Source organism: Melanaphis sacchari, unplaced genomic scaffold (genome assembly GCF_002803265.2).
Source record: "Melanaphis sacchari strain LSU unplaced genomic scaffold, SCAv2.0 Contig49_pilon_pilon, whole genome shotgun sequence".
In the NCBI taxonomy this organism is placed as follows: Eukaryota; Metazoa; Arthropoda; class Insecta; order Hemiptera; family Aphididae; genus Melanaphis; species Melanaphis sacchari.
In genome coordinates, this window is record NW_020271334.1 from 1,615,915 (window position 1) to 1,641,707 (window position 25,793).

At 28.8% G+C, this 25,793-nt stretch overlaps 1 protein-coding gene across 2 annotated transcripts in view; it reads right to left on the reverse strand.

The window, feature by feature from the left end:
• LOC112598669 (discoidin domain-containing receptor 2-like) overlaps window positions 1-25,793 on the reverse strand; it is a 258,298-nt gene that overhangs the window by 43,113 nt on the left and 189,392 nt on the right. For both annotated transcript variants that reach the window (XM_025345197.1, XM_025345198.1), the window contains exon 9: window positions 8,386-8,541. In XM_025345197.1, the coding sequence (XP_025200982.1) occupies window positions 8,386-8,541 (156 nt within the window). The remainder of the gene's footprint in view (window positions 1-8,385; window positions 8,542-25,793) is intronic.

Here is a 25,793-nt window from a genome sequence, read left to right on the forward strand (position 1 = left end):
AGTTGCATAATGTTTAGATGCGGCCTGGTACACGTTATAAATATTTTATATGTTTTTCTTGTGCATAAAATATTAGAGAATTCCTCTCCTTGAATAATATTCCCGTATATTAAGTTTTTTCTTTCTCATTTTACATGGATAATGTTTTCGTTCAAATCAACAAAATAATGTGTATACCTAGACGACTTCAATGATCTGATTAATCCTTTGTTACTTCCAAGAACATTTGGTTTTATCATAGCAGTTCAATAAAATATTGCCGTAAATGGTTTTACATTTATAGCGTACTTTCAATTCGAGTGTAGTACTAGTAACAATTAAATATAAATGTATAATAGTATTATGAATGTATATCATGATTGATTTCCGAGTGGTAAATATTATTTCATGAATAGTAGTTTATAAAATTTAGAAAATTACTTTTTGCTTTTTTCAATCTATATTCGTTTTTTTTTCCAGGATTAACTGATAAAATGTCATGTAGTTAGGATAAAGGGCACAATACGAAGTTCGAAAAAATGCGTATATTTAGATGGTTTATATTATTGTTTATTAAACACGGATTTCATTGAAATTTTCAAAATAGCTTTCTCGCGTATTAGTACTATTGTGAATTGCATATCGTACGATTAGTTTGTTTTGAATTTATCTGTGTTAAATATCGGTCGGCAGTGGCTGAAAATAACTAATTAATCGTTTCAGTATTTTTTACATATACCTATGCGACATAATATGTGTATGTAAAAATTGTATTTAAATCGTCGAAAATAATTTAAATTCGCTTAAATCCGGTAAATCGAAATTAACTTTAGTGAACCGATTATAATATTATAAAGTACGTTTACTTAAACTAAACACTAGCACGTTATACAAAATATCATAAAACGCACAGTGGCGGTGGCCGAGATGTTATTCAACATAAAGATAGTTCGATAGTTTTCATCCGTACCTCTTATTCCACGTACCTATATAATATATATATATATTCACAATACACATATTATTACGCACTTATACACACATACTTGTAAATATATATGTATCGTGTATATATTAATGTGGATAAAGTATATATGGCGTGGGATTATAATATTATTATATCCGTTATTGGGGTCATGAAAACGCGTATATTTACCGACACGAAGTAGTATAATATGCAAAAATTACGACCGATAAAAGTTTTAAAAGTATTAAAAGCTATAAACATTAAATATATCGAATGGTGATGGGGGGGGGGGGGGGTATAACGTTTTCATATATTTATTGATTAAAAGAATGCGAAAAACTCGTAAAGATAACAAATGTATATCGACACTATAAATGGCGTACAATCCGACCGGGCCCGTCCGAGAACCAACAACTATATATATATATATATAGTACTACGTCGCTGCGGCGTTACGCGCATTATACATTTATAATAATAATATAATATAGTACAACGAGATGGGCTTACGACGACGACGGCGGCGGCGATAATCTAAATTATTCCATTAACAATACGAGTCGTAAGTATGAAAATAATTCACTCAATAATTCGTGAGTGTAAAAGCGTACCTATATGTATATATGTATTTATTTTTTTTTATTTTCGTAATACGATTTATCGCGCGAGAGTCGCCGTAATTGGTTTTCCGAATCATATATATATATATAGTATACACGCGTATACGACTCAGTAATAATGCCCTCGCAACGGTCCACCTTAAACTCGTCTATTTTACTATAGCGTTTCAAAAACGCATTACACTCCGATCCCGAGGAGGAGTACCCAGAGGAGTTGTTCCGTTATACTGTAGTAACGCGTACCCGTGAAATAACAATTCAGTAAACCCTGAAATTTAAATTACGGACAGCGCCTCGGCTTTGCAGCTCGGCAGTATGCATTTGTCTCGGCTCGAGTCTGTTCCCGCGGAAAATTCGAGGCGCAAATCAAATAGCAGCGAAACCGGCGCCAGTCAGCGTACACGCGCACACACACACACATCTCCTGCACATTTCCACCGGTGCAAAATCCAAAATGCATCGCATTGTGTGCCGCCGCGTACGCCTACTGCACGGGTACGACGTGCATTTTATGTATGTTAATAATAATTAACGCCGGTAACGGCATCATTGTGTCCGCCGTTAATGAATTCCGCACACGTACGTTATTTCAATTTGGCTATGATGATAAGTGTGTTACACTGTTTGCACGATGTCTTGTAGGTATAATATTATTATTATGACGCAGCGAGTGCGTTGCAGACGAGTACGACAGCTTCGATTCCGTTAGAACCATACTACCTAGCGAAAAAAAATTCCACCGTAAGTTCCGTCCGTCGACCGTATTATGTGCGTATTGTGCGTATTATGCGCGAGATAGTGAAATCATTGTTATTAGTTTTTAATTCGTATGTGTATATATATATATATATATATTGTACTGCAACCGGCGATGCTTGCGTTTGTGAGTTCATTAAGTCATTTATAAACCCCGTCCCCGTAATCCAGTTTAATAACTTTCAATTATTGCTTTTTTTTTTTTTTTGTCAATTAAACTTATTTAATCTAGCTTAATTAAAAAGTACCTAAATCCAATAAAATTAATTCCAACTATATTTTATATACTCGCGTTTATGTCATATATTTCTTCTTCTTTTTTTTCTTTTTTTCTTTTTGTTGTTGCAAAGAAGGGCGTTTATTTCCACGAAAAATTCAAAGTTCGTCATCTAATTTAAATATAAACAGCTCTCGCAGCGTAGATGTTATTTCGGCGTTAGATTAATTCTTAACATTTAACAAGGTAAGTTGTGCGGCGTTAGAAGCCGTAACAATATGTTTAACGTATATTATACAATAATATAAAAGCATACATTATATTATACAGTGATTTATCAAAAACACGTACACTCCTGTTTTATCGTTTATTTAAATTTTGATTTTTTTAATGTTTAATATTATATTATATAAAACTATATTTTTAAATTTTTAAGATTTTTTGTTCCATTTACTTAAAGATTGTCCTTTGGTAATACTTCTGCTCTTAAAATAATAACTCTTCTTTTTTAAATTTTGATTTTGATACTTCAAGGTTTTTAGAAAAATTATTAAGATATTTTAGAGTAGATAATAAAGTTGGTTCTTATTTAATAAAGAGAAGTATTTATTTGCAAAAAATATTCCCGAGATGGACGAAAAATTTCAAATATTTTTAAATATGGTGTTAAAAGTATATTTGAAAATTCAAAAATATAATTTCAAAAACTACAATATTGAAGAAAAAAGAAATGAGAATATCTAATGAATCACTCAGTATTGTGAATATATTTTATTTTAGCGGTTGAGTAATAAGCATATTATATAGCAGTGCGTACCTTAGTGTTTTGCAAATATAAATAGCAGTTACTTAAATTTACATAAAATAAAAAAATTAGCACGTGTATAAGTATTTTAAAGTATTTATAGAGTAAATCAGTGATTATTGATATAACTGTGTATTCATAAATTTTTGTTTTATTGATCTTACAAGAGTGCAGAAAAACTTGAAACTCCCACCTTGAACTTTTCAATATTCTCTATTATATTTTTAAAGGATGTGTCATATTATGTTTTCTCAATCAATAATATAGTTTGTCATCTAATTAATATTGTTGTAATTTTGGGAAAAGTTTTCTGTATAAGAGCACTTAAGTTAATAATAATTTATAAAATACATAAAAAAAAAAAAAAATTATCGTTTTCCTATTTATTTTATTAAAAATACAAAAAATAATTTATCTAATTATTTACTTCTATTTTTAAGTTTAGACATTAGACACAAAAATAAATAATATTATTAAATTTATAGCAGGATTACAGAGAACTGGTATTGGAGTATGTTGTACAAATATTATAATATTTATTTATGATACTGTTAGCCGCTAAGTGTGGGTGTATAATAACTCAGAAAAATTTGATGAGATAATAAAATTAATATATTATACGTCTATGCATATAATATTATCATAATAATATAATATAATTTAGTGTTTGACAAAAACCGTTTGCCAATTTAATTTTAAATACATTTATCGGAATCCTAGCAGGTAATTTGCGTGCATTCTAATTCGTCTTAAACACTCGGCCATAATACGGCTAGTGTGCGTTGAGGCTATATTAAATTCACATCCAATCACTTCTATGTTCTCTGACCCGACTAACCTCTCTGTCCTTACGACCGGTCACTTTCTTTACACTAACAATCCAACTGCGTTACTCGAGGGCGATATGTCTACCACACCTCTAAATAGGCTGACGAGATGGCGAAGAGTGACATAACTGTCGCAACAGTTCTGGCACCGCTGGCAGCACGAATACTTGAATACGTTGCAAACAAGGGAAAAATGGTGCCGGTCCAAAGGTCCGAACCTCGCTATTGACACAATCGTACTAGTCCAAGAGGATAATCTTTCTTCGCTACATTGGAAAGTCAGTCGAGTAATCGAAACACACTCGAACCCGAATGGAATAGTGAGAGTAGCTGTCGTCCGCACGAGACACGGTCAATGAAAGTAAGTGATGCGAAATTTGTACCCCTTGCTATTCGAGGGTAATGGAGCAGGTCAAAGATGAGCAATACAATAAATCATCATGTTAACTGAAATTTTATTTTATTTTTTTTGGAATTGTCTACGTAAAATTGTGATTACATATGATTTAAATTTATATTATTATTATTTGTTTCTATTTTTTCATATTTTATATACTAATGTAAATATTTATATGTTTATTCATCGAGTCATTGAACTCATTATTTATATGTTATTAATCAATTGTCAGCTGTCGATTTGAAATGGTATTTCAAGGCGATATGTCATGTACGTAATTGAATTTTATTATCGGATATTATATTTTTGATAACAAGAGAGTGGCACACAATCTTATAGTCACTACATGTGAACCGTTAGTCGATGATTATTGCGAATGCCAATCGTAAGTCTCGTATAGGCAACACGGCCGCCTCGAATATCGGTTATAATTATAAATAATTAATGCTTTATATTATTATTATATTTTTTTAATATATTATGTAACCTGGCTAATAACAAACAAAAGCCAACAATCATACTTGGTTACGTTCAAAGCTAAACAAATATTTAAATACATAACCATTGTGTAATTCGTTCTTCGAAATTTTGTTTTGCTCGAAATAATGGATTCTTGTATAATCGATGTAAGTATATAATATAATAATGTTTTTCTAGTAATTTTTTGCTGGAAATAATATTGTTACGTATTTTCTTTTTAGATTGAAGATAATTATACCGTAGACAATTATACCGTAGATATTAAAAAAAAAAAAAAAATGAACATGAAAAATATCATATTAGTGTTATTATTTTCTAGTTTGGCTGTTAATATATATTTTTTCAATTACGCAATTGGTAAGTACTAATAGCTTAGAATGTATAAAAATTATTAAAATTTTTAATTTTTTTTTTTTTTTTTTAACGAACCCAAGAATAAAACGACTATACAAAAAAATAAAACAATATTAAAAGAAATTGATGGGACTAAGGAAAAAATGAACGAAGTAAAAAAACAAGGATTACCAAATATAGAAACCGTGAATACAAATTATACAAAATGTTGTTAACTCTTACTAAAGGGGTCTCCAAAATTTCCAAACCATATCATGCTATAAGTCCTATAAGACAAAATACTTTGAAAAACAAAGAACATTATAACATGACGAAAATTTCCAATGGGACAGGTAATGTTATTATTTATGGAAATAACAACACGATCTATCTTAATAAAACAAGTCTGTCACACCATCCAGTGAGTTGCCGGTGAACCCAACAAGCACCGCCGATCCACGTCAGTAGTATGTTTTAGTATGTTCTGGATCTCCCGTATAACTGGTAAATTCGGCTACCCTGGCTAGCTTATCTCTATGCTATCACCTATGCTCGGCCCGGCCCCTCCCCTCCCATCAATGTCTTCATTTACGTGCTCGGATGTGCCCCCCTCCCTATCCCATTCGTCATATCGTGTGGTATTCACTCTTCGAAGTACAATTGTATTAATAACTTATATGAAATAAAGATATGATATACCTATATAAAAATTATTTTTTATTCATTGAAATAATATTAAGTTTTACAATAAATATTTACATTGTTCTTACTTCGTCATTAAATGGATTATAAGTTATAATTTGGTCATGTAATATTAAGCAATATGCCGAAGTGGAGGCTGAAACACTTCTTCGGTCTCAATCCCATTCCTTGGATCAACAGTTGACGTTTTTACATTACCGTCCTGTATGCTCATATAGCCATATCAACAACTATTATCGGCGATAGTTTTTTGAAATCTGATCGAGTCAATAGAGAAGTAACATTATCACGACCATAGTAGGATTTCTGGAACTCGGTATATGCGTGGTATAATGTAGCCATCTTGTTCTTATTAAAGTCGCTTTGAAAATCTTCGTAGGGTAATATTTTAGAATTTAAATAAACTTTCAAGTTTTTGATTTTACAATGAGAAAAACATGAAACTGCTTTACAAATACTGTTTTTCATATCAGTCTGAAATCCGATTATAGAATATCGAGGTTTTCCTAATCAGTTAGATGTTTTTACTTACAAATGTGATGTGTTTTAAGGTAGAAATGGGTATTTACACAACTCTCACGATCTAAATGCACATTTTAGAGGTTTCTGTTGGTTTACTACTTCCAATAATTGTATTTTTTTTCTTTATCACTAACCTAATTATAGGCATTCTCTACGATATTTTAGTGGTATTTATTTTAACATATTTTAGTTTAAATGCATCTACAACAACTTATTTTTATACTAATTAACCGCATTTATATCTAACGACACCCTATTTAATATCAGTTGTTGATTGCAGTTTATTAAAATACATTTATAGTATTCGCCAAACAAATCTTTGAGATTAATACATCCATTATACATACTGCTCTCGATAAAATCTTAGTTAAAATTTTTAATAGCATCGTCACAAGCAGCGTTATAGTGTGAAACAATATCTGATTATACAAGCAATATCCTTTTAATATTGAAGTAGTTATACTAGGGTTAGCCAGTTTCTGAATTTGAATCCCATTTAGTTCATATTTCATTTCAAAGAAAAGAAATGCTAGCCCATTGTTTATAAATCGAATTTCATCTGTTATTTCAATAGGTTTGGTTACTGCCCCTTCATTGTAGATGTAACTTTCATAAGGGAGAATATATAACTCTGTGTTATGCAAAGCAAAGTAATTTGACTACTGAAGCATTTTTGAATGCCCTCAATCGTTTATTCGACCGTCGCGGCATATGCACAGATATTTATTCTGATAACGTCACCAATTTTGTCAGCGTGAATCGTTAGCTACAAGAGTTAAAAAAATTATTTTTATCGGAAGTTCGCCAGGAAAAACTACAAAGCACTTTGAATACACTTGGTGCGTGGTGCATTTTATACCACCGCGCTCTCCACACTTTGGCGGCCTTTGGGAAGCTACTGTCAAATCCGCTAAATCCCATTTATATAAAACAATAGGTAATACGTCTCTCTCCTACGAAGAATTATATACTGTTACTGTAATAAACATTATGTGCACTGTACATAATGTTTCGGACAAAATAAAAATGCGACTTCATTAGTCGACTTGTTTCGGCTCATTGAAAGCCATTTAGACCCGCGTACTATGTACACACATACATGCACAGTAGTGTGATTACTCGCGTGCTCATAGTGCATATTATATTATATATATATATATATATATATAAATATCCTGTCTACAGACCAGATCATTAATCCGATGACCATTGTCTGTTCCAAATGTGCAGTTTCCCGGTCCACTGCCATGGTATATTATATACTTAATGTCCTGAATAATTCAATTCAATTAATGGCGACTTCTAAACATTTACGCACACGCACACACATATACAGGAGCACACAAGTACGGGTGACTCCGGCCATTTTTCTAGCATATTAATATATTATACATTATATTCTCGCTAATACGCTTTATTCTTATCCAATAGGTAATGGATTATTAAGCACTATAATATATAGAAATGAGATCAATTTGTATCACAGTAATATGCGTTGTTATTCTCAATACCGTAATACAAAATGTGATAGAAAATTGTATTATGTATGATATAATGAAATAGAAAATTTATCATACTATTCTGTGTTTGGTAAAAAAAAACTACAACAATATTGTGATGTCACGAAATGAAGTTTTGGCTCTTGTATTAATAATACAGTCATATTTCTATGTCTGATGTTGTTTATATAGTTATAGTATTGTTCCTCACGGAAAAAGTGAGCTAAAGTTTTTGGTAAAATTTTAGAATTTTCATTAATATTAAAATAAAATTGAAATACCTCCAACAGGTGTGTTTCTCTCTTCTTTATGGTCGGCCGATTTAACTTCGTCTCTTTGTAATTCGTTACCTCCGTTGTTTGACTTGACGCTATTGTCATTTGGAAAGAAAATCGGCTCCTCCGCTTCTTCGGGAGGCCAAATTCCGGGCATTACAACTAAAACAAATACAAACAAAATATGTCAAAATATATCAAAATATTATATTGTTTAAATTAAAAATATTATATCTCGCTTATACATTTCTACGCGAGTGGGAATTAAATGTCAACTGGTGCCCGACTGCCAAGTACCAACCATAATATGGGTGTTATAGTGTCGCTAGAACGAAAATATATACGTAGTTTAATAGTGCTACAAAAATATATAACATAATATTTGTAATCACATAAAAGTATAAAAGTAGTATTGTACTTCATTCTGTCGAATATTATTATTTTACATTTGTAAATCGAAAAACAAACTATAATATTTGGTGCTTCTTAAATTGTCATTATTCAATGACACGGTATCGGGTTTGGAATTATGTATTATTTGTGAAAATAGCATTAGTTGAGGCTTCGTACGACAGTTGATCTGGTATACAAGTGAATAGTGAATTCTTGTGAAACAACCGAACGATATCAGATTAAAAGTAATATCCTATCAGTGAAGTTGATAAAGACGGATAAACAAACGCAAAGAATTATTGTAGAAGGTTCGTAACGTAATGTACAATAAAACGGAATACTCGAGTGTAAACAACGTTAACCAGAAAAGTACAATTGAAAAGTACTCAAACGTAACTGAAGTATAAAGAATACGGATCAAAATCAAATAAATATGATGACATATTACTTTTTATAGAAAAATATTGGTTTTTGGTTACCTATTGTATTAGTTTTTAAGTTACATATTTTTTTTTTTTTATTATTATTTTATCGATATTAAGTTTTAGAAAATAAATTGAATTTTAACACTATTTCATATATACCTATATGTATTGTATTCTTCAGAAGGAAAACAATCATTATATTATGTAGCCAAGCTATTATAATAACGAACGGTTTGTCGTTTTGTTTAGCGATTTATTATTTACCAATTTTAATGTACTTACATGATTTTGATCAATTTATATTTACACGAAATTTGTAATAAAAAAACCTTATGTTTCAAGGTTATGTAAATCTAACAGATTAATTTGCTTAGAATTTATATATTTATTTTTATTTATATATATATATATATATTTATATGTATGTATGTATTTACATAGTTCACGTTCCCCAAAGAAAATGATATTTTATTACAGTATGGTTTTTGAAAACTCGAATTTGCATTTATAGGAATTTTTTCGCATCCAACATAGGTAGCATTTTACATATTGTCAAAAAATATCCGTTTATTATAATTATGTATAAGAAGTTGTTATTTTTATAATATGTCATTATATTTAAAAAGTAAATTGAATGATAATAAAATTAAAATATTTAATATTTATTTTTTTTAAATATAATAATAAAATATAAATTATTAATAAAATTAAATATTTACTATGTATGTATAACTATAAAGAAATTATAAATTTATACATGTTCTTAAAAACTAGGAATAAAACATATTATTTTATTATATTAATCGGAAAATGTCGTCCGGTTCTGATACACTACTAATGGCAATAACAGTAATAGGTAATCTTATTTCGTATAAATATAAAACTGATATTAAAATGTATCTACGAATAATATCCCTAAATAATATAAATTACTTGACAACGCAAATTTTATTTTTTATTCACAATACAGGATTGTTATATTTCATGGGTAATTCATTCTTTTTTTTTTATTTCTTTGTTGTTTTCATTTTGTTTATTTATTAAAGAGATATTAATCTAAATTGGTGACAATTTGCTTACAACAATTGTTGTTACCCTTATATTACATTGTGGCGCATTACTGTTATGTGTTCTGTACGAACATTTCGTGTTTTTCATTGTATTTCTAATTTAGTATAATATACAGTTTAAACAAGATTTTTCACTTCATAAGATTTGTGATACCTATTGGGTGACTTTCAATGCAAGAACTCTGCAACTGTGATACAAATAAGAATATGTACAAATGACTGAGCAATGACTATAGGAAAGCGGATAGCTGCAAAAATAACTTTTTAAATAGTTTTAATAGTGATTTTTTATGCGAATTGCCCAATTTTTTACGCCTGTGGAAAATCCCCTCATATTTCTCTGTTAGGTAATAATCTTTCATTATACTTTATAAAAGAAACAATGTTTTAAAGTTAGTGCCAGGTAACAACTGTATATGGTAGAAATCCGTCACGGTGTTTGTTTTAAAACAATACGTTGGGAGAGAGTCAGAGTATTAGTAAATTCAGTAAAACGGTCTACTTTAAAGGGAAACTTTGCTAAATAAAAATAAGTTTTGGTCAATTTTCAGATCATCACTACACGATTTAGCCGTTTAGAAATACTTAAAATGAATATTTCTATAGATACTTGAAATATTAACGTATGCTATATATTTTACTATCCGTAAGGAAATTTTAAAAATATTGCAATTAAATTTAAGTTATTGTTTATTTTATGTACCGAAACTATTTACGTCGTTTTACTTATATGGCAATATTGACTTGATAGTTATAATAACAATAATACGAGCATATGCTATAAATATTATATAATATTATTACAACGGTTAGATTAATTACTTTAATAACAATATCAAAAAGCATGTCATGAAATATACTTAGTGATAAAGACTGACAGACCTCAACTGACAATCGTGTTTCGTTGAAGATGATATAATATATACCGATATCATTGATTAAAAATTGAATACATCCATTACACTAATCCACTCAATGCCTGATATACTCGTACAGCAGATCAGTATCTAATTTTTAGGTTTAAACTTTTAAACAGTAAACATACGTATTTTTTTTTTTTTACTTTAAATACTATGAAGCAAAGGTTAGTTCTGTAACACATCAATATATCAAATGAACTAAAAATATTGAATCACAGAGCAGTATACTAAATTATTTTTACGATATTTTGTTTTACTACAATAGAATGGAATACTACCAGATAAATAAATAAACTAATTTTTTTACTACGCTACAGTTGGTAATTTGATTTAGCCAAATACGATCTACGCCATGGTATTGTTTTTATTTTATTTTATTTTTTATCGTTGTTGGAATGATAGTGGATTAATTGGATGGTGGGCGGAAAATGAGTGGAGTGTAATAATAAACCTTAACCGAAACATATAAAAATGCCCGAAGCATAGAATAACCCGACTTTTCTATATCTATATCATGTATGTATATATTAAATAATTCTAGAAGTATGCAAATGGGCACGCGCAAGGTTTTAATGACAAAAGGTCGTCGTCGTCGGCAGAGGCGGTTGCAGTGTCAATTTCTGGGCGTGGGATAGTGGAGAGAAAAAATCGGATCACTGATGAATACGTGACGGGAATATTGGTTCTGGGGAAAAAAAAAAAATTCGCGATTCGCCTCACGCCCTAGTGGTAAAAGTAAGAATTGGCGGGAAAAAAAATGTTCCAAAAAGCAATTTCTTTAAGCTTCTTTTCTTCGGTGGCCGTCGTCGTGGCTGTGCACAAAGAGTTCATTATTAAATTAAGTTCTTTCCGGTTCCGTTATAATGCGCGCGTGGAATTCGATTTCTCCGCGCACCATGTATCACGGTGACGGATGACGGGTGACAGCGAGATGGTAATAATAATATGCATGCGCCCGCGGTGTATATGATGATACATGCACAGTGCACACATATACATACACACACACGCGCGCGCGCACGTCGCACACATACCGTAGCTGCGAATCCGGAGTTAAGGACGAAGGGATGTTTTTTTTTGCCCTTTAACAAGAATTTGACTTTATGATTACATCTTTCCGGCTAATAAAAGCACCCTCTACGGGAAGGGTCCTCTATCCTTTGATACGGATTTCGTGGCTGAGAATTATTATTTCCACTTCCTGGATATCAAATGTAATAAAACCTGCATCGTGGCTTACGTAAGTAATACATAAATACTCGCGATTTAATTTCGTGACTATATAGACAAGTGCCGATAATAATTAATAACTAAACGTTTATCAAATATTAATATAAGTATATAGGTATTATGCATTAATCGTACCCTGTTTTATACAGGAGTCATGTGATTGTATTTTATTTCGGTTAATATGAAAATATTTGGCGGATGTCTATTGTAAAATCACACTATATATTTATAGCTACACGCAAAATTTTATTTTATTTTTTTATTACCGACAACGACTTTGACGTAGTATACTAGTGTGGGTAATAAAATAATATCGAACCATTACTCCTATACAAATATTGCATATAATCGAATCAGAAGGAGCTGATGCATAGTAATTCGATTTTTGAGTTGGATATATGATAATCCCGTTACCAGTTACTTTAGAGTACTTAAACAATTACACGACCGAACTGACTTTTGGACGTCTAAAATTCAAATTAATCTTTTTGGAATTAATTGCAATTATTCTTTCTCTTTGTTTTAACAAATCAAATTAACTACGTATAACTGTACAAGTATATCGGCGTAAAAGTCAAAATGATTACAACGACATTTTTAATTTCTCCTCTGGGATTTTATTTTTTTATTTATTTATTTATTTATTTATTTATATTTTCACGTTGCGTACGATAATTATTATATTTCACGTGAAACGAAAATATACCGAATACCTCTACATTTTATTTATAAACGCAATATTATTATGCACGCAGTCCTCCTCGATAATACAAAAGCGATTGGTTTATAATAAACAAACTTGACGCTATGACAGTATGACACAATAACGTTAACCTTATATTATAATATATAGTACGTATGACGACGAAAATTGGGGTACGTCATTATTAGTTAACATCAAACGCGTTCGGTTTTCGACCCCGTTGCGATGTATATAATAAACGTTGCCTGCGGGCTGCAGCACACCATCAGACGAGCTGATACTTATCGATGATTAGAATTCGACGAGCTACCGTTATTATTATTATTATTATTATTATTGTTGTATAGGATAAACGATCCGGTCAGATTCGATTAAATCTAAAGTGTCTTCCTCATGAATGAGTTTTCTATTAGAAAAAACTATATATATATACAAAAAAACTTTATAACATCACGCACGCTGGAAGGTACATTTATAAATATGTGTGTGCGTGTGAGAGAAAGTATATACGCTATATACGCCGTGTTAAAACGACTATTTGAAGCTGGCGACGTACAGTCCAGGGTAAGGGAAATTCGAGTCCTGAGGGACAATGTGGACAGGAAATGAAATTCTTGAACGTAATTTATTTGCAACAAAATGAGAGCAGCAAAAACCTAAGAATAAAAATAACTCGCAAACTCGTTGCACTAATAAACTCCAAAACCTTTTCATACAGTGTAGTATTATATATACCTATATCACGCATACTTAAAATTTAACTTTTTCTTTGGGGAAAAGCTGGTGTATTACTGATATAAATATATATCCCATGTTATGTCTTTTGAAAAATTCATGTCAATTGTGTAGATGGCTGTAGTATATAGTACTAATAGTACTAACCTACTGTTTATGCATAATGTAAAAGTTGGGAAAGCTAGCCGATCTGCGTGAATTGAATAAATTACTCTTATTTTAATCCACCATTATTTGATCACCAAACAACAATAATCTATACTAAGCGTAGGTATCTATTTAAATTATTTACTTGAGTTGAAACGTAGGTAATCTTGACAGTTACACAATATTTATTCGATTCAAGTTATATTTAAATTGAAAACTATTTTTAATATAAAAAAATGTATAAGAAAAAAAAAAGAAAATACATAATTTTTAATAATAATTTCAATGTTTTTTAGATTAATAGATTATTATAGACTAATTAATAATGATATCTGTAATCTGTATATTATTATACAATGTGAAAGCAACAAAACAATTTACATTTTGTTATTTTTTACATGTTATTTTATAGGTAGTATTTAATATATAATCATGTATATTTTTTAAAATGACGTGAATGTCAAACTTGATGATTTATCACTAAAAATATTATATTTTAATATTAAACATTGAAAAATTAATAATTTGGTGTAATAACTTATTAGTTGTATAAATAATAATAATGGTGCCTGTTATATGGCATACTATATATATTATTATGTGTATTTTAAAGTAGTTATTTTCAAACTTTTTTTTCCGTAATACCTTTTTTAGACCAAATTTAGCATCGGTACTCTGCTGTGAATTCCAAGAAAGACAAAACAAAAGAATACTCATTGATAACTAATTTTATTAAATATAATACAATCTAAGTAATAAGTACCTAATTCTTATGTAATTATAACTAATGCATTTTTAAATATAAAGTTTTTACGAATGCGATAAGGGAAAAAAATTCTATATATTATATTAAATTATTTATTATGAACCGTAGACTACAGTACCTTAAAATAGTATTCGAGGTGCACAGTTTGGGAATCACTGTTTTAGAATGTACAGCCATTAAATATTTTTATATTCTTTAAAAAATAATATTAAACTTAAATAGTTTATAAATATAGTCGATTCATATAAATTCCAAATTACAACTAAGTTACTATGATTGTAAACAGGTAGGTAAGCACTTAGTAAGAGAAATAAAATTATTTATACACTAACTCTTTTTCGAAACTAAATAAATTGTAACTTTATGAGCTTATATTTTCCTAGCTTGATATATATTGTCTATACCTAATAATATTATACGTATATTCGTATATGTATATAAGTTTATAAGTATATACACTGGGAAATAGTAAACGTCGTGCATTGTCGCATGTAGAATATAATAGTGGCAGAAATTGCTATGTGGCCGATAAGAGGGTACGTACAGCGATGGAAGAATACATATTTTGACGTTAAGGAGATAAATGTAGCAGCTCTGACGTTATTTGAATGGATCGAAGTGTTAAACAACAAAATGGAAACGGAAGTTTGGCGAATGCACGCCATGATGCAGGTAATGATAAGACTACGACAACAGTATCGAGAAGGGTTTCGAAGAGGAAACAGTATTAAATATGAATACTACGGAGCGAGTTCAAAAGTGACAATAACTCAGAAGGACGATGTGATGACAAAGACAATAACTACGCCAACTAATAAATTATAATGATTCGGGCCACGGCGAGTTTATATGTCAAACACTAATACACTATCATCATATTTTAAATTAATGTTACCAAGTATGTAATTTTTATTTGATAAATAATATATTTTCACAAGCAATGAATATAAATTATATAAAGCGGATTTTAAGGCACTCACGTTATTATTTATTGGATTTATGTAAATAAAAACAGAGTTGAACTATGAAGACATTTTTTTTTTTTTTTGAACATAATATATACATTAAATACTAAGAGACCACAGGAGTTTATATTGTATTTACATTTAAATTAATGTAGAGATAAATTTAGGTTTAAATTAAGTTATATAATTTGATTTTTTTTAATGATTGTATTAAATAATATTAAAACAATTTGGCGTGCAAAAAAAAAAAAAATGTTTAACAATCATATTATAATAAAATATAAAAAAATAAGGCCTTTGATTTAATTTAAAAAAGTATCTTATAGAAAAAAATGTGTGACAGAATTGTTTGACTATTTTATGTGAGATTTTAATAATTTATTAACATCAGAATTGTTTAGACTTTTAGTAAATCAAGTAGGTAATTATTTATATAAGATCTGACAATTTAATACAAGTTATATTACATAATTACATATTATTGATTATAATAAAAGCCTAACTTATGCATAAAATTTTGTTTTAATCAAATATTATAAATTAATATCAACGATAAACTCTGTGTTAAACTTAATTTTTGCAATTAACTCATCTTGTTTTCTACGATTAAAATGTTTGATTTGGTTTTTTACTCATAGCCATAGATTGGCTATATGGCCTATATGTTACTAATGTAAATATTATAAATGAAAATTATATAATTAACACAACAAACTATTACACCTGAGGATGAATCCTAAATTTTTTCACTATACATTTCACCTTGATAATAATATATGGTTTTAATTTACAACTATGACATTTAACATTTTTTCTTATTGATTTTAATTATATACAATATACATGTGCTATCAAAATACGTTCCACGATTAAATCTCTGATTTTCAAAAAAAAAAAAACATTTAGTCAGTACTAATTTTTAAGGTGGTTCTCGAGTTATCTTATCGATTCGTTCTAATAAAGAACAATAGTAAAACTAAAAAAATAAACATCGAGTTTCATTTTCATAATCGGTAAATCAATTTTAATATACCATCTTAGTAATATGTAATAAATGATATTGAATAAACTTGCAAGTGAACTAGGGAATATTAACTGATTTAAGATTATGACTGGTTTCCTTCACCATTACAGCATCGTCTAGTCATTGCTTATATTTTCGGAATTTCCGTCATTAAAAGTAATGGCATTTGGTACATCTTCGAAATTTTAAATGTACAATATATATATATATATATATATATATATATAATATTATATAATACGTGGTATCCTTTTGAAATTCATTTAAATCTTGATTTTATGGTTTTGTATGGTTTTAATTAAATTTCACTTTCAAGCTCACAATGGTCTGATTTGTATTGTAAGAACACCAGATTAATAATAACGCGCTACTCAGTAATTAACAATTATTCTAAAAACCATTCTCACTAGGGAAATTGTTGCAATGATAAATAGTTACGATGAAGGTTTTTAACATCCCGTCTGGTCCACAGTGATATTGAAATTATATTAATTAAAGATATTTTGAATGCAAATCATAAAGTGTTAAAAATTATTGATCAAAACTTTAAACATAAATATTTACACCTAAACGTAAATATAAGTTCATCTACGGTGCTTTTTAAATTAGAAATAATTTATGTGCTTAACGATTTGATATTTCTAAATAATTAGGTATTACGTATATTGTAATATAGTATACTCCATTGTATATTCGATCTCTAATAATTATGGTTTATTATTTTTGTCAAGGGACTTATTTAATCACCGATTCAAAAGTTGATAATATAAAAACAAAATAAAAAAACAAATACAGCCAACGAAATATAATAATAACACTATTTATGTATAAAAACTGTCTGAATAATATTACAATACCGATTTATAATAAAATAAGAGGCATTGGCGCACTATGGAATGTATTGCAAATAAAACATTAATTTCATACACCCCATCAGCATCACATTATTAAATGACAATCTATTTGGAAAACGTCAGATACAAGACACGATAACGACATGATATTATTATATTGTTTTTCTATTAATCGTACAAAAATAATATATTTTGTTACTTGCGTGTGTGTGTATGTGTTTTTTTTTTTAAATTAACTTCACGTAATCGTTAAATGATCGTGGGGGGAGGAGGTCCGTGTAAATTCTTGTCTACAGCACTGAGTTTCAGCGTGCACTAGATAATTTCGATATTATACTACGAAGAAAACGGCGCAGACAGGCGTCGTGTGTTTGTACATCGTTGTGATTTACTGAAGTTACATCAGTGAGCGTGGAAAGAATATGACAGTATAGTACATAGAATAATGTATTATTTTAAAACTCAAAAAAAAAAAGGACGTGGTTTTTTTTTTTTTTGCTTATAGCTTATGTTTTAGGGTTAGCGCGAGCGGCGGCCCATGGGTCACGATAAAACATTCTGCTGGATAAAATATTAATATTTTTGTTGGGATATAAACATAATATATAGATATGATATGCGTGTATTTGGTACACTATTATTTATTTTGTTTTGCCAAAATTCAATACTCCGTGGAAAAATCTGATCGAGCGACATTAATCATTTTCGAAAAGTCAAAACGGCTTGAGATTTGTCCGCTTGGGACATTCCCGTGTATATGTGTTGTCATTTTCCCGTCATTTATTGGTTTATATATTTACCTGAGCGCATTACTGGTGGAGCCCTTTCGTCCCCGCGTGGAAGTTTAACATTGCATTGGCCAAATACACTTTGTTCGGTAAGACGAAATTGAATTTCCGTTGTCTTTTCTCCTCTTGCCTATCCGTAGAAATAATAACAACGACAAAGTCTCGTCCACAACAGGTCCATACTATTTATGTAAATTTATAATAATACAGATAACATCATTAACCAACTAACAGGCGCTTTTTGACTTTATGTTACGAATGTTAATAAATAAGAATGTCCATCGATTTAATGTTGCAAATGAAATGTCTCGTACCACCCACAAAAATGCCGGTTAAAGATTTTGGAGCCATTCAATAATTGATTGACATTTTATATTTATTTTCGGTTTTAAAGAAGAATACATTTTTATGTCTCCTCTTAATCTGTTTCCAAGTTCTTTTTACCATATATTGTCGTTTACACATATGTACTAACAATACATGCTATGATACTATGCACGATATTTATACAGAGATATTATTTAATTTGAAGATTTATGTCAATAGATTGATCAATATTATAAAAAGTAATAACAATTAAGTATAAATGTATGATTGGATCACATAATATATATGATAAGAGTTTGTGCGAGTAATGTCGATTCTTTTATGACTACAGTAATTTTCACGTTCCTACATTGTAAATAAAATTATAAAAATCTATAAAATATTAATATTTAATAATATGTTTGTCATTTGAGTCATAACTTGTATAATAATATTTTAATTGCATTCAATTATTTTAGATGTTCTGTGTATAATAAAAACTTTAAAGGGTTGTATCGCGAAAAGAAACTCAATGTCTTATTTTTTCGTGTTTAACCTATGCTATGTATTTACTAGATAAATGTGGGGTGGCTTAGCTTATATTTCACATTTTACGTATGTAATATACTAATTGAATTTTTCGTGAATCATTTAAAATCAAATATGAATAGATTTTTTTTGATGTTATTTAAAATTGAACTTAAAATTCTTAAAAAAAAAATGTATAATTTTTTTTTTTTTAAATCCAATCATATCGGATATAATAAAAGCTTTTAATTTTTTCTTGATAAAATAAGTTAAAAAAAAAATAGAGAAAATATTCATCAGAGGTTATTCAAGTTATATTTTGCGCTTGGAAAACTTTTAAAATCATAATTAATGTTTTTTTTTTATGTACATAACATAAAGCTTATAAAGTTTTTAACACAAAATTAGATTTATTCATCTACAGTATAGAGGTCATATCTATATTATCTCTATAAATGTGTAAAAATATTGTATACATGTATAGATAATTTTAATATTTTACAGAAAACTTCATAATATTTTCTGAAAAATTCTCTTACAAAACAAAAAAAAACAATGTATTATTTTATATTTTAAGCAGATCGAAGAAGCTATATTTAAAGATTTATTTGAAATTGTAAATATGTTTTTACCACTTTTAATTTATTGTATTGCATAAATAAATATTCATCATTATTGTATAATAAAATTAATAATTATTTAATAGTTTACTCAAATTAAAATTTTAACTCATTATTGCATTTTTGTTTATTTTATTTCAAAATATAATTTTTTAAATATTTTAGTGAACATGGTTTTATATTATTTTAACGATTAGTTAATAGATGTTTTGATTTATTTTATTTTTTTAACATTTGAATATTATAGATAATATGTACTTATGCGAAATACTTTTAGATTTAAATCCATGAAAAGTTTTCAATGAATAATTTGGATAGGATAATCAAATAATAATTTACATCAAACAATGTATGTAGTTATTAATGTTTGAAACGCTTTAACGAAATCTGCCCACACTGCAGTTCAAATAAAACAAAAACTGTTTCATAGAAAACATATTTATTTGACATTGTTCAATGTTTCTCAGTACCTATATTAAAATGTATAGAATACTATATAACGGTATATAGATAATATTATAAGCTATTCATTTAAATTCTCTCATTTCATATTTGAGCACAACACGATGGAAAAATAAGATATTATATATTAAAAACAAAAAATGTTATAACTTTACGTGACTCAGAATAATTTTGTTCAACTACAGGACATTTCGACCATTGTAGTTTAAATTCTCATCCTTTTGATCTTCTTTAACTCACTAGATACAGCGTTGTTAAGATGTTTGTAAAATACTTAATATTTTCGTAAGAATTTCTGCTATTCTAAAATACGACAGATTTCGTATAAGAATTTATTTGACATTTGAGCAGTTTCTTTTTTACGTAAATTCTTTAAAACATTTCAAGACTACATAAATCAGAGTGTTCGTACAAAATATGTAGATGGTAGATATTAATTAAAAAGTACACGATTTAATTATTATAAACTTTATATTTGTCTTTACAGTATACACCTACCGCATTATAATGCCGTCTATATTTACTGGCTAATTTGAAGTTTTTACGAGCAAAAATATTTTATATTTAAAAATCGCATAAGAAATACCGTCAAATTAAGTCGTATAATGTGTTTTTTGTATAAGAGAGAATTTCAAATAGTTCAATGCGTGTATAATTCTATTATTACCATTTATCCAATCGAATTCAAGCTAACTTTATGTAGTTAATACTTACGATTTTAGATATTTTCTATAGAAATCAATTACAGATGTTTAAAATAACATAGAATTAGTGAACTATAAGCAGTATAATTTGAAATAGGATCTTAAATGTAATTTATTATTAATCACTTTACGTTATGTATTATGGAATCTTATTTATTATTTTGGTTTTATACATTAACAAAATATTACCGTTTTGAGTTTTCCACATTTTGAGTGACGAAATAAAATTTAGATATTATGTACTAATAAATTCATAATATATAACTGAAATTTAGATGCGTATTAAAAAAAAAATAAATAATAATAAAATAAAACTAAGATCCATCCGTAAATGAGGTTCTGCTTTAGTAAATTTTGGCTTAGGTACGATTAAGATGTTTTTTGTATATAATTCTTTATTCATCAATTCATTATAAAATCATATTATCTTATTATTTTTCAACTACACAAACGTAATTTATAAAAATAGCCATATAATGATTTAATTATATTATTTTTGTTCCAAAAGAATATAGTTTGCAGTTTAAATTGCAATCATCGATAATTGTTTAAAGTATCTATAGTGAATAGTTGATTTAAGTCGCGTACAAAGTGTGAATTAACGGTCAACGCAGTAGCCAATAATATTCAATTCATAAATAAACATAATCTACAGGGCATTTCATCGGGCCCTAAAATTATGTGAATCGTGAAAAAATTTGTCTTTTTGAAACCAATTATAAGTTGGTTGTTTCGGCTGGTTTTGAATTTAAAATAGTTTAAGACGTCACGTAACGTAATCGACGATCTTTTCGAGGGTGGCAAAGCGTTTTGCGGTTATACATAATATAACGTATATGGTATTTCACGTTCAAACTCGAAACACCGATGGCCTCCTCTCCGGGAAATATACGTGTTTTTCTTCGCCGATTACGTGAAAACAAACACACACTGGCTTATATCGGAATAATTTACATAATTGTATCGAAACCGCCGCCACCAAGACGACAACTACGGTATTTTATACAAAACCGTGTCGCTTCTATAGCATCAGTAATGTGGATCCGCGTGTGTGCGTGTGTCAACTCTAAACACACACACACACTTACACGCACACACACACACATATATATATACATATACATACAGTAATAACCTAGATGCATTACTACCGTTTTCCGTAGGGAAATCGACCAAAATGAAAAGCACAAATATCCATTCAGGTGGCTAAACCACCCCCGACCGTCCACTCGAAACCGTCGGTGCTCGTATCTATTGTTATTAATGATTAGAATTCACCCTATACAGTTCAATCAATGCCCATTGTATATAATATAACCAAGTAAGGTTTCCTCAGCGCGTGTGCGAGTCGACGACAAACGTGCTACCACCGCCTTCATGTGTAGGTATAATAGCTGTGCACCACCCGTGACAAATGCAGACTACCAAATTAGGCCGACCGAATGGCATGAATGGCCATGTACAAGGTCCTCCTATACAAAGTGTGTGTGTGCGCGCGCGCGTAAATTATATACTATATAAATACGTACATATTATAATTTATTATGTGAGGTATGCAGTGTTTTCTGATAACTGATATAACACTTAAACACTATTTATTTTATCAAATCTGTCACAAAATTAATAATATATAACTATATGCGTCATATAATGGTTTGTAGTTATTATTTATTTTGAATGCCTACATCAATATGAGAAGATAAAAAATGCTCGAATGTTTATAATGATTTTTTTTTTTTTTTTTAAATGAGCTTCGACGTTGTTTTCAAATAGTATTTGACCATCTGTTTAAATGTCATGTTTTAAATAATCTTCTGAGAAGAACACATAGCAATTATTATTGTTTTAGTTTATTTAAGTATGTAAATTACATGTGGAGGATACAAAATAGATATTTTTTCTTTACTACTCGTTTAAGCTTTTAAAAATTCTCAAGTTATAAATAATAAGTTATTATTTCGAAAATCAATTCATCGACGTTTTCAGAAAAAAATAATTTTATTCTTGAAAATACGAAATAGAAATATATCATGCATCACATTTAAAATATTATTTTAAAAATATATACATCGTATTTTAATAAAAAATATGTATATTTTATATATTTTATTTTTATTTTTTTAAAGTAAATTCATAATATTTTCAAACTAGACACACACAAAATAAAAAAAAACATGTAAATTAACTGAAAACTTTAGATATTTTTGAACTAATATATTGTATTGGTGTGTTATAAATATGAATTCATATTCGAAACCATATTATCATAAATCATAAAAATTGACGAGTATATTACGTTAAAAAAAATAAAATCACTTTGTATAAAGTACGAGTAATATACTCGTACATATAGAATATGAATAACACAATACTTTTACTTTATAACTTTATTCACATACAAATGACACACTTGTATATCTTGTATATATTAAATATATGACACTAGATTATAGTTTATTATGTGTACAGACGATGCAATTACGTTTATTCCATTGAAACCCTACACAACGATATCATATGAGCGAGCGTGTTATATACGGTTTCGTTATTTTTGCTTCTACGATGAATGAATTTGAAACTATCTATACATCTTGTAAATAAAATTATTTTTTATGTATCAGTATTTGCAACGAAATTTCATATTCGTACTTTTTATTTTGCAAAGACGGTCCAAGTTAATAAAAATAACTAACTTATTTTAATTTAAGATAAGTAAACTCGAAATCGTTAAGTTAAAGGTTAATAACTTGTTGAAAAATTGTGAATTTCACTTTCTAATTTGAATTTGGTGTAAAAAAAAAAATATCAATATATTTTAGCTTAAAAAAGTTAATTAATTTTTTTGTAAAGAGCATTTTGTGACTAGGCATCTATAAAATATTATTTTATAAAGAAAATATAACATAACTTAATAGGATTATTACTATTAAACCATTAGTCATTTAGGCCATAATGTTGTAATTTTTTTTTTTAATCTAAATTAATTTAAATACACATGTAGTAATTAATAAATAAAAACAAATATTTGATTTGATTTGATTTTCTGATGGATTTTAAATTAACTAAATAAAGCTTTTTTTTTTTTTGACAATTATTGAATTAATTCTCAATTTGATTAGAAAATTAACTAATTAGTTTAGTTACAAAGTTAATCAAAAATAATTTTGAACGTGAACTTATTAACTAGATAATATCGACTTAAGTTATTTTCAAACTTATATATAATATTATTTTGAACGTTAAATCGTCTATACTTAGATTTCGTTAATCTCTTCAAATCAAATTTTAAATTAACACATAGAAACACTTTTACCTCACGGTATATAGCAATCGTATATATCATTTTATACGCAATAAAAATAAATCAATATTAGCTTAGTGACACCCAATAAAAATAAAAATATATGCTATGTGATAGCGTCATGTTATATTATTATTGCACACTAATTACACAAATAACTGGAGTATCCGAATTCGCTAGAAACTGCGTCGTCGAATCACGCCGCACGCCCACACCGATCAAATCCCATTTCCCCGGGCAAAGCCGTCGTTATTTTCAAAGCCGCTGGAAAATGTCGTTTTGGGTGATATTAATTGGGCTTTGCGATGTAATCGACCTGAACGCAGCGGCAGGAGCTTTTCCGAATGATTTCTGATCCAACGTATCCCGAGCTAAATATCCTTGATGATTTGCCTCTGTAAATTATATACGCTGCGCCGGTAGCATATGTGTATATACTACTGTCTATAAATACGTGCACGCGTATATACACCACCTATGTATAGGTATATAATAACACGTGCATGCACACTGTAGTGGGGTCAAATTGTTATACGCGCGCAGACTATATCTCCGGTAGGTGCGGAGCAAAATAACCACCCTAATTGGGACTGTAGTATATAAGCTCTGCTTTAATAGAGTATTAACATTTCACGGAATATGGGATTTAATGAAATTCTATGTAGCGGAGTAGTGCAACATTTTGTTTGCACCGGAACAGCTCTTGTCTTTAATTCATATATTATATTCAAGACAACGTGCGTGAATATATCTGCGTAATACGCATGTCTTATAGGTATTCGTTTCTCGGTGACCTAAGGTATATAATCGTATATTTAAGTAAATCCAATGGACGAATAGAGACGAGTGGAGGAAAAGATAATTGAGAACTAGCACATGGGCGAATATCACATTAAATTATGTGTTGTATGCGTCATATTGTACACTACAAAGATGTGCATGTTGTACCTACCTATAATAATCAAAGGCGAAATGAAACGCGCGGAGATATGAAAAAAAATGACGACAAAATACTTGTTCGAAATTAACACGAACTATACAATATGATCAAAATGGTTATAGCTTGTTTTTATGTTTCATGACGATCGTGATGTTAAAACGTGTGGTGCAGTCCGAGTGTCTAATTATAATTCACAAAATGGCATACTATTAAATATTTATAGTTCCATAAAATGAATAATACGTATAATATAATTGCAGATAATTTTTTACAACGTGCGTTCTCTAGTCGGTTGACAAAGAATATTAGGTAGTTGTTGGAAAATGGTCTACAATTCTCTTAGAACACTTAAGTTAATGATTTTAACACAATTATACTTAGAAGTTAAAATTAAATTTTAAAATATATAGTAGCGTAATAGGTCATAAAGAAGGAAATATATATTACTTTGCTATCGGTAATAAGCTAATAATAAACCTATTAAGCTAATTGAAAAAAAAAACAAGGGAGAACGATAGAGAGAAAGAAAAAGA